The sequence below is a fragment of the Chaetodon auriga genome, chromosome 14 (assembly GCF_051107435.1).
Source record: "Chaetodon auriga isolate fChaAug3 chromosome 14, fChaAug3.hap1, whole genome shotgun sequence".
In the NCBI taxonomy this organism is placed as follows: domain Eukaryota; kingdom Metazoa; phylum Chordata; class Actinopteri; order Chaetodontiformes; family Chaetodontidae; genus Chaetodon; species Chaetodon auriga.
The window spans coordinates 24165520-24179835 of NC_135087.1; the positions used below are offsets into that span (position 1 = coordinate 24165520).

General features: G+C 39.8%; 1 protein-coding gene across 7 annotated transcripts in view; it reads right to left on the minus strand.

Moving 5' to 3' along the window:
- The window catches only part of nrxn3a (neurexin 3a), a 246478-nt gene that overhangs the window by 133304 nt on the left and 98858 nt on the right, over positions 1–14316 (minus strand). For all 7 annotated transcript variants that reach the window (XR_013078140.1, XR_013078139.1, XR_013078137.1 and 4 more), the window contains exon 7: positions 13672–13833. Coding sequence is in view for 3 of the 7 variants with exons in the window: in XM_076748438.1 (XP_076604553.1) it covers positions 13672–13833 (162 nt within the window). In the remaining 4 variants the exon portion in view is untranslated. The remainder of the gene's footprint in view (positions 1–13671; positions 13834–14316) is intronic.

A 14316-nucleotide genomic window follows, 5' to 3' on the forward strand; every position in this document is an offset into this window, starting at 1 on the left:
TCACAGCAGCCCTAAATGCTATCAATAACCATGGGAGGATGGAGTCACAGAGGGGGATGTGTGTGTAAATTGAAATCTGCTCAAGTGGAAAATTGAAGGCCTTTTCTTTCTCTAATTCTCTGGGCAGAAAAATACCCTCTGTCTGGCTATATTTTGGGCACATATATACACAAAACAAACACACCCTCTCCTCCATTTCACTTTCTTTTATATTAATGTCTCTGCTCCTGCTCCTTGCCCAGGGTTCTGTCTGAGACTGCAGATATGGTTGAGTGGGTAGATTGAGGGGCCTGGCTGAGATTATCGATAATCCGCCATCAGATTTGACAGTAAATCAACTCATCCCTTAAAGTGCTCGGGGATTGGATGGAAAATTGTCTTTTCCTCTTCTCTCCTCTCACTCTCTTTCTTTGTTGCCTTTACTTCTCTTTGTGTTACATCCATCCCCTTCTCACTCCGTCCATCTATCTCATTCCCTTACATCTCTCCAAGAAGCAGCCGTTCCTTCTCCTGCACTGACTGAATATAAATATCCTGAGTCTCTTGAGCAACCCACCACTCTTTCCTCCAAAATGAAAGCCTAAATAAAACAACAGGCTCTTCAGACTCATCAGCAGCAAAGACAGGAAAGTAAAGTTGAATTTCACTTTTCACCAGTGGCTACCTAGCATTGTAAGAAGTAATACAGTAACTAGAATTATGGCCTTGCAGTTATATGCATCCATCAACCACTCAAGTTACAGATACCACCATATCTGTCCAGACTGATATATGTCGTGAAGATTTTTAATATGTATTATGTTTAATTCTTGGTGAAATCCAGTGAATAATTTCCAGCGAGAAACACTCCTTCACTTAGAGACTATTTTTACAGATGAGCACAGAGGACTGATGGAGAGCTTCATCACATGATGAATCAACTGAAGCTCTACATAAGTGAAACCAATGAGCTTGTGGTGGACTACAGTGTTTCAAATATGGATGTTGCTGCAAAGAAGCTATAAACTCTAAAACATGATGCTTCACACAAAAGTTCAGCCCAGTTTCAGGGTGGACACCCAAGATTAGTGTCACCAATTCAGTTTCTGTGAAATATGGTCACAATCTCCCCTTCTGTTCCTGAGTTATGGTGTGGAATAATAGCTAAAAAGTCTTTGTACAGAACATTGTGATGTCACAGTCACATTGACCTTTGACTTTTTGGATATAAAATGTCATGATTTCATTATTTTATTCCATGACATGTTTGTGGAAAATTTTGTCATGATTACCCTATGAATTCTTGAGATATAGCCAAAAAAATGCATTTGTGAGGTCGCAGTGACCACCAAAATCTAATCAGATCAACCTTGAGTCCAATTGAGCTTTTGTACCAACTTTGAAGAAATTTCCTCAAGTTGTTCCTGAGATACGGCATTCACAAGATCGGCCACTACATGCAGTTATTCTGCACTGCCTGTCTCCAGTTGCTGTGCTACTGGGTTAGCTTACTGAAGAAGTCTGTTACTGAGCAACCTCCAAGGTACTTTTTCTCAAATACCCTCAATGTTACCTGAAGTGAAAAATAATTTTTATAACCACCCCATGATTCAGATGTGCTCTAAAATGGATTCTTCCTTAGCCTATGCTACACCCTTCCACCAAGTTGAAAATTGCTAGGTAGTTTTTACGTTATGCTGCTGACAAACAAACCAACAAACAAACCGAACTGTAAACCTCATAGCAATAATAAAGCAGCACAAACCTATTGATGATGTTTAATTATATCTATATATATTTTAAATATATTATTATAGTGAGTAAACTTGTTTTGTGTTGGTTGTGCTTAACACCTGGACCTGCCAAATCTGACCTAAACAGGAATGATAAGAATTTGATAGTGTTTTGTTTTGATTTTAAATTATGTAGTATTGTTACCAAAATCACAATGGTCCCTTTCATGGGAAATGACCATGAGAATATGCTGCCAGGATATACATACACACACAAAGTATTTGACATGGTTACTATACACATTCCCCCCGTTACAGGCTTGCTGATAAAAGCAAATGAAGAGCATAAATCATAAATTCTATGAAATGTGTCTTTAGACTGGAAGGGAAAGGGGCAGGGAGGTGGAGGTGGGCAGGGAGGGTGTAACTGACAATTTGATAAGTCACTTTCAGGTCCCTGCCACCTCTGAACAATAATAGCAAATGGGCCTTTCAACATGCAAAGGGAGCTTTATCAGCACACTGCAGATGCAGGCTGCAGGTTAACATGAGAATGAAGCATTAGTAGAGACTGATAGCAGACTGAGGGATACTCAACACACTCCACATCAACACACACACAAAGTATACATACATAAACACATAAACACACGCGCGCGCACACACACACACACACACACACACACACATTCATCAGTGTGTGAGAATGGGAAACGTAACATGTACACAATATGACCCAGACTTGGAACTACCTTTTTAGATTGCCAGCCAATATAGCTTCTGATTTTACTGTTACCATCCACTCACAAAGACAATATCAACCTGATTTAGTCTCACACGATAGTAAAGCATTGGTTATACTGTTATTAAAAGCACTTGCAGAAAAAGCCAAGGGGTCATTCAAATCATATTGAGATTGTGTTTCCCCTCACCATAGGAGAACCTACACGGGCCATTAAAAAATGTGCGAAATGAGAAAGACCCTCTCTAGAGCCACTGTTTGGTTTGTCCGTTCTGGGTCACTGTAAAACATGCTGGCGCAGCAACGTGCTCCATTATTCTTGTGAATAAAGGAATTTTTACGATACCCAAAAGGCAATAATTATTTTATAAAGTAGCTATTCAATCAAACAAATAATGTAAATTATTTAGTTATATGGTTTACATCCAACTAATTTGCAAGAGTAAAGAAGAAATGTATTTTGCAAGTCTAAAAAATGATGATAATAATTGTAACAGTAAAATCTTCACTGACAATATATTTAATTTGTTTTCCACTAGAATATGCAATCTTACAATACTGTGTCTGCTTGGAGTGACTACAGATTTATTGAACATTTTCATGTTTAGACACTGGCAGTACTTGGTTAAGGTTAGGGACATAATGTGGTCTTGTTTTAATACAGAAAAAATCTGTCCATCACCATCTCAGTCTCCATCTCCAAATTATACAACTATAATATTAAGTTTTTATTTAGCGCCACACAATCTATGTACATACAACCCAAAGTCCAGTTGAGACACTGTCTAAAACAAAAATAAAACAGAATGTGATAGCTTGCAAGAATTAAAATGTACTCATTTGGAAACAGTACAAAGACAATATATAGAATGTTCACCACTTTGTGAAACACATGATCGTATAAACAATATTACTACATGGGCTCAGGAACAGTTGTAAAACCGTTGTTGGTTAATCCTGCAATCCTACCATAGTGGATACTCTAACTCAGAATATCTACACTGACTGTGCGAGTGTTTGGGCGTGTGTGTGTAGGCATTGGGGGACACAAACATTTATCATCCCTTGATATCTGTCTTGTCCATAAATCTCTAATGACAATGTATAGACAGAGACTGTGTGTGTGTGTGTGTGTGTGTGTGTGTTTAACCAATAGAGTGAGGACATTTGGAAAGTGAGGACATTTTGACCAGTCCTCTCCACTTCAACGGGCTGTTTGAAGGTTAAGAATTGGTGTTAGAATTACGTTTAAGGTTAGGGTTACGGTACGGAGTATGGATTGGTTTGGCATCACATTTGGTTGTGATGGTTAAGATCAGGCAAAGAGGCTAGGGAATGCATTCTACCAATGAGTGTGGTCACAAGGATAAAAGTATGTGCGTGTTATGCGTGTGTATGCGTTGCATGTATGCCTGCTCAGAAAGGACTGTCAGCCAGGTCACAGAGACGGATTGACAAAATTCTTAATGCTACACAAGCATGCCATTGACTGCGACTGACACTGTGTGCGGACTGGAGGTTTTCCATTCACTCTGGGAACATACACAAGCTCATATTATATACATATAATACAATATATTTTAAATTATGCAGGGTTGCAGGTTGGTGATAGTGCCAAACAAACAAAATACAAATACGCTATGAAGCACATCCATATTGATGTAAACATCATCTAGACACACCTGCAACGAGCACTACACTTCAAATGTTAGTGTTGTAGTATCATCAGCCACATGGCATTACCATGAGACACTGTGATTGTTTTTGCAAGATCAGAGCTTTTGCAGTGTGTGGTTTTGACCACAGGGTGGCATCATTCTCTTGGCAGAGCACATTATGACCTGGGCTCCTCCTTTTTCAGTCTACTGAAATATGTGAAGGGATCCCATGACTGTAGCTTACAGTGCTTTCATACACTGATTTGATTAATTACACTAAGATAAGCTGTAATGTGGTAAGGTGCAAAGGCATGTCAATGAAGTGTGTGTGTGTGTGTGTGTGTGTGTGTGTGTGTGTGTGTGTCTGTAAATGCATATTGCATTACTGTGTTACAAACTAAAAAATGAAGTTTGGACTTGCACACTGACAGAACATGCATTATGTAAAGGAAGAATCATGTACATATTGGCAAAGGAGACCATGCACCTTGATAAGTGTTGACACGCACTACTCTCAAATGCTAACATGCTAAAGATTGCTTAGGATTGATTATGACTTTAAGAGAGTAAAGCAAAAATACAGAAAGGAGTATAGGGTTAAGGTAAAAAAAAAAAAAAAAGGAATAATAACAGCAGCAGCATTTGAGAATGACGCTGACACAAGTGTCTGCAACAATGTGCCTTCTTCAGCGCTTTATGGAAAAAGCATAACAACATTTTACTAAGAGATTCTGAGGCAATTAGGTGTGAAGGAATCAATTTAAATACTCCATGAAATAAAGTTAGTAGGCTATTTTTAAATCATTTGATATTACAAGTATACACTCCAAATTTTGTAAATGTTTACATCTAAAAATTGTATAAACAAAAATGACAGAAACAACATGGCCAAATGCAGGATAAATGTTAACTTATAAAGAGCTAAACAGTAATATTTTCACCTGCCCTATGTGAGTAATATAGACAGTAGTATTAGGTTTATGTTCCTCATACAGCCCTCTCAGTGCCACACCTCAAGCCATTTCCGCTAATGTATTGCATGGTGAGAAATAGCTCACTTGTATTAATCATAAAATATGAATGTTAGCTAAAAGAGAGTAGACATTGGCACTGAGAATCACCAGATGGACACAAACACGACTCCAATGAAATTACATTGTTGCTCTTTGTCTGCTGGATGTTTAACAGGTAACTGTTTGCTAACACTATAAAAACTTATGATATCATATCAGGGTTGTGTTTACAGGGGAAAAAAAAAAAAGAAATTGATTCACGCAGTTTTAAGTATAGCTATAGTATTACTAGAAACTTCACTTAAAATATGAGAAACAGCTCATTATGAAGCAAAATGACCCTTGTTAGTGTTCATTTATTATATCACTGAATTATTTCTGCTGACTCATGACAGCGTACACAGCTTTTCATTGTTGATTGTGGTTAAACTGAAGCTAGATTCAAAACATCAAAATCAAATTGAATACATTTTAAATGTGTTTGATTAAACTCCACCACTACATGACTAGGGGAATGATTGAAATATCAGGAAGTACTCCTCACTAACATTCTATTTTGTTAGTGTTCATGAAATTCATTTGCTTCTGGCTTGATTCTTTTGATTATTTTGCAGCAAGTAAGGGGGGTAACTTTTTTCAATATCATGTAAGAGAAATCAGAAAGAATAATACTAATGAATGGTGCAAATGCTAATTCTCACTGTTCAGTCTGTGAACTGATTCTTTTTTTGGCTACAACATACAGGCACAGACAGAAGCCTCCATATGTGTGGTTGATAGAGGTGTAATGACAATTATAGCAATTATGTGTTATTGTAGGCCATTATGTATTTTGTAGGTTTTGAGATGTAGGCTATTTCTGTAATTGTTGACTTATGAAAGGCATAATAATCACGGGCCAGCCAGCCACAGTGGCTACCAAGGGCGACCAGTACTTGGTGCCATGGTAACAAAACATTTATCCATAATGCTACTCTGTGGATGGTGAGGACAAGAGCATTGGCAGCAGGCAAATTAGCCCTAATGGCAGGCAGTGGAGGATAAGAGGCTGCTGGACAGCAGAGAGAGGGAGAGCTGGTGGCTGCTGCAGATTTGTGGGTGGGTGTGTGGGCCTGTAATTAGGAGGTGGGTAAAATGTGTGTGGCTGTATGGGGGAGAAAGTATGATGACAATATTCAATGATGATGGTGTGTTTGGGACCAGTGTGCATATATGAAAGTGGGTGTATGCTTGTATTATTTGATGCTGTGGAGAATGAAAGGCAGCCACTGTTTTAGATTTGTATTTTTTTTTAAAAACAACAATATTTTAGGCTAAACAGTGTGTGACAGAATAATATGAATGTGAACAGATACCCTCTGAACATGTTTCATCCCACTATATTAACTTGTCAGTTCATTGACACAACCTTAAAACCTGCAATGCTTCTTCTCATACAGACGACACGTAAAGCATTCTTTCATTCTAGTTTCCTTAACTTAGCTTTTTTTTTAGTACCTTTATAAGTCCAATTATTTTTTTTAACTTATCAGTGCACTATGGACTCTAAACTCATTGAGTTTGCACTGGTCTTTGTACTGATCTTTATATTGTTTACAATCATGGCCATGAATCCTGAGTGCTGCCATGGCCCCATTGTTTACTGAAGGCATTGGCTGATCTGAGAGATGTGAGATCTTTCTCCAATAAGCTGGATGGGCTAGCAGTGCTGACTTGACACCAGAGGGAATACTGGTAGTGTAGCATTAAGCTCTTTATGGAGTCATGGCTAACAATGCTACCTCCAGACATGAACCCAGAGTTACACGGCTGCCGGTTGATATGGTTGTACAGGACAAAGGACAGCAGTGAGAGGATACATGGTGTAAATCTGGACACATCACTGTTTAAGAACAGCTCTGTATTCAGAGCTTTGAGCTGTTAGCCATTAGCATGAGACTTTATGGTTTACCAAGGGAATTCTTGGATGTTATCGCAATAGCAGAGTATATTCCCACCTTTGCAAATGCTGATGCAGCTTATGCAGTTAGCCACTCAGTCACAGGCTGCAGACACAAAACCTGCATACCATCGGTCATATTTCTGGTGAATTTAATCATGCCTTTGTCCTCCGCTCTGCCCACATTCACTGATGTCACACCAGAGACAATGACACACTAGATTTATTTTATGCTAACACCAAGGAGCCACCAAGGCATATAACTCATCACTTCTCTCTCCCCTAGGAAGATCTTTTCAAAACCTGGTGTACCACCCACTAGTGTACAAACCTCTTAGACAGCTGTCACTCACACAGTGAAAAGATAGTCCAACAAGGCAAAGGATTCTTTGAAGGACTGTTTTGATACAACTGTGTGGGAATCACTTTAAGATGCTCATGTGAAGGACAAGTGACAGTCTCACACAATTTATAACAGACTATATTAATCTCTGTATCGAGAATGCCATTCCCATCAGGACTGTACAGTGTTTCCAACAACAACACCTGCATCAAACCTACGTAGGTTGAATGTACAGGTTCTCCTCAAAAAAAAAAAATAGAGGGTCTTTAGGCAAGAAAATAAAGGGGAGCTGAAGCATGTGCAGAGGGAGCTGAAGAGGAGAATCAGGGAGGAAAAAACAGCTACAGGAGAAAGATGGAGGATCAGTTGGAGCAAAGCAGAGTATCAGTAGAGCATCAGCAGAAGGGTCTTGAAAAAAAATCTCTGGGTACTACTCCCAGTCCATGGGAGACTGAGAGTGGGTGAATTTCGTCAACTTAAGCCTGAAGCTGGGGAGAGTGCCACAGCTGTGGGAAGCATCCTGCATGGTACCAGTGCTATTGAATCTGGATCCCATGGACCTCAACAGCTACAGGCACTGGCTGGCTCTTGCCTATCTCTGACCCCAGGTGAGCCTATCTATGGGCCTGCTACAGTCTGCCTATCAACCTGGCATTGGGGGTGAATGACACTGTCATCTGCCTCCTAAATAGATCCATCTCTCACCAGGAAAGGTCTGAGAGCAATATTTGTTTTTTTAATTTCTCCATTACCTGCAATTGGAGTGGGCCACCACCTCACAGCATGGATCACGGACTACCTCACCAACTGACCACATGCAGGATGCAGGACTTTGAGCCCACCATGGTTGTCTGAAGCATGGGGAGGCATCATTACAAGTGGGGATGACGGGGAGTACAGAGGACTGACACAGGTATTTGTGGATTGGGGCCAGCAGAACCGCTTCAAGATCAAAGAAAGGAAAACCAAAGAGTTGCTGATGCAGGCTCACACACTCCTTCTACACCACTGAACATCCCAGAAATGGACATTCTATTCACTTGAATAATAAACTGGACATCAGTGACAATACAAATGCACTATATAAGAATGACCAGAACAGACTCTATCTGCTGAGGAGAGTTAGGTCTTTTGGAGTGCAAGGGGTACTCCTGAGGACCATTTTTGACTCTGTAGTGGTCCCAGCCATATTCTGTAAAGTAGCCTATTGCGGCAGCAGCATCATGACTACTGAGAAGAGACTTAACACCACTTTTGATAAAAGTGCTGTCTAAACTGCTGTGTTGATCTTTTTTTTTTTTAGAAAATCTGTCGTGAGTATAACAATATTAGACTGCTGTACAAATAATGTCTTGTCACATAATGTGCATTCACTGCTGTAATAATTGATGAATCATTTATGTTATTTGTAGAATAAAAATTCAGTCTCAATTAACTCAAAGCAAAGGAGGTACTGCTAAATCCTCTTTCTTTACATACAAACAATTTACACACATCCATGGCCACCCTGATAAAACTGCAGGCCCCCCCACTGGTCACCCCAAGCGAACGCCCACCCATCCCACCCCCATCGTATATGCATGATAAGCTTCTTCATGCACTGCTCCCCATCCCCCCACCCCCCCAGCGTGTGTGTGTGTGTGTGTGTGTGTGTGTGTGTGTGTGTGTGTGTGTGTGTCAGGGGTGGGTGGAACAAGGAATCACGAACCTGCCCAGCATGGCACAGAGCAGGAAGTAGGCCAGAGGGGGATTAAATGGCCGCTGCGCCACTTCCTCCATTTCCCTGTAGCCCATATGATGCTGTGCTGCTGCTGCTGCTGTGTGTGTGCGTGCGCGCACGCATGTGCACGCAACTGGCTCCACCTAAGTGCTAAGATATGATATCATCAGCTTGAGGCTTGAGGGGAGAATGTATTTGGTGTGTGTGTGTGTGTGTGTGTGTGTGTGTGTGTGTGTGTGCGTGTGCGTGTGTGTGTGTGTGTGTGTGTGTGTGTGTGTGAGTGTGTGTGTGTGTGTGGGGGGGGGGGGGGTTAACTCAATGGGAAAGTTCTGTCTGTTCTGCAAATTATGAGTTTATGATAAATCTAATCTGGGATTTATTGTGAACTGGAATTATTTTCTTAAACAAAGGCTTATTAATTTATGTTTGTCTTTGCTTGTGAAATGTTGCATGGAAACAGGTGAACAGTTAATACATTCAAAGGAGTTGGGATGTATTTTCAAGCTGGAGTGATGCAAGGGGTTAAGTGCCAGTCACTGAAAAGATTGTCAACTGAGGTGTTAGCAATGAAAGCAGTGACATTAGTCACACTAAAGTGAAAATCAGTTGACATCTGTTACCACTGTTTTCAGCATAACCACTGAAAAGTGTCATTTGAGGTTTTAATGATGATACAAGAAGATGTAAGTACTGAAAGTAGATAAGGTGTAAGTACTGTAAGCAGCTGAAATGTCAGTTTGTATGTAAGCACTGATAACAGCTGAAATTTCAGCTGGAGTTTCTGGGCTGACAGCAGTTGAAGAATAATTTGAAGAATAAGAGATGAAAGAATTTGAAATGTGAGTTAGTATGTAACTGTGGAAACGGTGGAGGTGTAACTGCAGATAGGAGTTGAAATGTCAGTTAAAGTCTAAGCACTGAATACTGGTGAACTTTCTTGAGAGTCCTGCACTTCACTTCAAAGCTCATAACGCAAGAAAGTCTGTTTCTCACGTTGTATGTCATATTCTCTATATTTTATTTAAATACATTTAGAAAATACATACACATACATATATACATATATACATACACACACACGCACGCACACACACATATATATTTATATATATACGCGCACACACACGCATATATATATATATATATAGTATTTTATAAATATTTTATACAAGTCAGGAGTAACTGACGGCTGCTGTATTTTTCATACTTTTGCTTTTAGGCATTTTTCATGTAAACAAAGGCTTATCTTTTTGGATTTGCATACTATGAAAAACATGTTTTTTTTTAGTAGGAAGAATTAGAAGAGAAAGAAAGTGAAGATTAAACTCCATATATGGATTTGAGTACAGTATGATATGGTGTCCCAACATTCAGCTTCCTAAAGCTAGGTTCGGATTACAATACAGGAGTTTAAGGAAAATTTTTCCCAGATTCACCCCTAATTTCAAACATCTTTGATTTTTTGGAGTTAAATTCTGAATGATTACATCAGTGCTTTTCAAGCCAGACCAACAAAAGCCATTGAGAGTGACAAGCAGCTGAGTGTTGCCAAGCAATGGCAAACATTCTAGGCCTTGACGTTAGCTAGTATACTACTGTTGACACTTGGTTAAAATCTCACCAGCTCCAGCTCTTGCTGAAGAATAGACAACCCATGTTGACCGTGTCTCCCCAATCATTTTCTGATCCACTCTTGTTTCACCTTCTGCGTTTGTTTACCCACGGAGAGAGACAGAAAACAGAGGCACAAACCAAGGAGGCAACTTCCTGTATTCCACCCACAATGGTAAATCCTGCATAGACAGCCAGAACTATTGCTAACAAACCTGTTGCTTTTCTAAAAAATTGCTCAGCATGGTTTGGTGAAAATACTGGCGCGGAGCATTTATTGATTAATTAATGCATGATTAATTTTTTTTCTGTTCTGCTTAAGTTAGAGCCCTGCACAGAGCACTGTTGGGAAGAAAAAAAGGCTTCATGTAAAGCTAAAAGCCTGAACAAAGAACTCAGGACGGACGACAAAGAAATAGCACCAAAATTCTGTCAGGCCTCGCAAATCACACCTGAGTGTAAGATTCTTTTTGAATCCAAATCCTGCTTTCCGACTGGACAAGACCCACCAGAACTCAAGAGAATCCATGCAACACAGCCTTGCTCCACCTCACCTTTCCACTGCGATGTGAAGTTGCCACAGGAGGTCCTTTGTTCCCAATCAAGTTTTGTACTATAATTAACAGTCTAACAGTCCTTTAGCCCATTGGATAAGCAACAGACTTTTTGTGTTAACTGAAAATGTTCTGATCCTGAAATAGATTGCTGTTTGTACAGCCAATCTCCCTTTGCCTAAAGAAGGAGTTTTTTCGATTTACTGTTACTTCAGTTAAGTTGACTCTCCACTGTTTCCTCTGCTGCCGATGGAGAGCAGCCTACCATAAACCACTGACAAAGTGACACAACAGTCCCATCACTGTCAAGCTTGAAGAAATTCTGTCAGATGGACTGAAACACGCCTTTACCACTGCTGTAAGCGATCTCAAGTAAGAGACTATTGTCCAAGCAGAGATAGGTTAATAAGCTTTACTGTATTGTTGTGAAATTAATGGACCACCGAGTCCTGTTGTTGCTGTTTGAGATACCTCAATCATTTTGCTTGCTGCTTGATTCTGTGTGCTTAACACGTTACAGTGATCGTGTGTCCTGTGCTGTAGGGCTTTGCTTTGTTTTGTGTTAGTTTTCTGCCACTGCAATAAAGCCGGTAAGCTGTTAAAAGACGACAGCTGACGCACTCTGAGCTGAGTTTGCACGCCGGGTTTCTGTGTGATAAAGAGACAGTTATTGTGTTTTTCCGTGGCAATTAGGATCTGCTCTGCTTTGCTTTGAGTGCCTTTCCCTCTCTCTCTTTTACTAACCCATACACACACACATTCATGCTCCTTCAAAGCCATTCACACACACACCTTCAAGGTGCAGATAGCAGTAGTATAACTCAAGATTTGCTCACAGCCATCTTGTTGTCAGAGATGTGTAAACACATCCTCCATTGTGCTTCTCATATCTCTTTGTCAAGCAAGGTCTTGAGCCTTGTGTGACATTGGCACTGACACGGTCACGTCCACCATTTTGCCTTCTCTCTCTCCTGCCTCTCCCCTCACATGCTGTCTCACACACACACACACACACACACACACACACATACACACACACACACACACACACACACACACACACACACATATTTGCTACACACTTGCTGCCTTTACCCTTCTTAGTGTTCTTAGTGTTGGACAATTGTTGTCTATTGATTGAAGGATTATTGATTATTGATCAGTATTGCTTCAGCTAAATAAACGCAAACGTACATTTAAAGAGCAGTTGTCTGTGATTATTTGAGCATATGCATTGTGGTCACAGCTGGTTGTGAGGGTCAGTGCTTGGATTCAACACTTCACTGTTCGACTGACAAATGCAAAATGTTATTTTAAACACTGGCCCTTTATGTGAACAGCTCCTTTTGTGAGACTGTGTCCACAATTTGGTTATTGGTCCCTGATCTCAGGGTGATGCCACATTATTATTAATTCCTATACATTTTTTTTATTGATATTAATGTTGTGAATGGTATCAATAATCATCCTAAAACCCAAACCCAAAGTATACAATACATCAGTGATGCATATACATGTTACCAAATTATACTAGGTGACTTCCTTGACAGTTCCCAGTATTAACAAATGGACTGAATAAATGTGATAGTTTAGCTTTTCAATTCATGCTAAAATCACAAATCTAATATCACATGACCTTGTGGTTAATTAAGTTTATATTCACAAAGCACAAGACCTTGCCAGAGAGCAGATCAAGACCTCCATTTCAAGCAATCTTGATGCGTTTTTAAGGTCTGCACCAGATACACCAACATGTGCATTTTCATTGCAACCACATAAAGGAATAATTGTACTGGCCATGTATCCCCATATATCTCATAATGACAAGCCTACAAAGAGTTCTCTTGAGTTCCATGAAGCCTTTTAGCCACTTCTATATTACTGTTTTGGGTTTGTGGTCAGTAGATTTATTGTACGACTGGAATGCCACTGTTTTCATTAATCCTATTTTCAGAAAAAAAACAAGTGCAGCAAACAAGCTCTTATGAACCCATTGTACACAACCTGCCAACCACCGAACTGTAGACAGGCAAAGATAGAGAGTAGCTGGTGAAGAAAGATCACATCATCTCCCACTAAATCCACTTCTGTCCAGTGGATAGAAATAGGACTCCTATGATGATCATGACGTTACTCCCTGTTTAGCAGACAAACTCAGAAAATCAAATATCCTCAGCAAAAAAGGGCAAATGAAAAAGATAATTTCAAATTCAGCTGGAGAAGTAACCTAATATATTTAACTGAAAAGAAGAAAAAAAAACATTTAATATAAACACATCAAAACATATAAAAAACTGACATGAGTTGTTCAGCAACCACTTATCACGCCAGGACCATGTTCACTCAAACAAACAGTAAACAATGAATCAGGTACTTTACCTCCTTGAGACAGCCCATGAAGTTGTTGCTGACTGGGGATCCAGGCAGGTCGGCGGTGCTCGGGCTTCCACCCACATAGAAGAAGTCATCAGAGCCTAACATTGTGTAGTCTTCTTGGGTGTAACCGGTGGTGGTCAGAATCCCATCCACTGATATTGTCACCTGACAATGAGGTGTGAACAGTGAGGATGGAAATAACACATTTTTCTTGGATTTTAAGGACAGACATTGGCCTACAGGGTTGTTTTAGAAGTCACTCAGGTCTGTGTGAATTCTAAATCTCAGACCTGGTGACATGTTCACCTGTGTTATGGATCAGACAGAACACATATAAAGAAAATCTGCCAGCCCACAATTTTCTTTATTTTTGAGGTGAGTTAATAGATGCTATTTGTGGGCACTGAAACTATTGATAGGTATGATAGGTTAGAAAAATGTGAAAACAATGATGTTAAGTGGGTGAATATAGCTCCAGACACTGACAAACATGCTCTGATTTTCATCTTCACGTAGATCTAGTAATGCACAAACTATGTTCACTGTTTTATCTTTTTTTGTGTCTACAAGACTCAGGAATAAAATAAACTAATACATATGTATGTAACAGAAGTAGCACCAGGAACAGAAAGAAACACTCACACACCA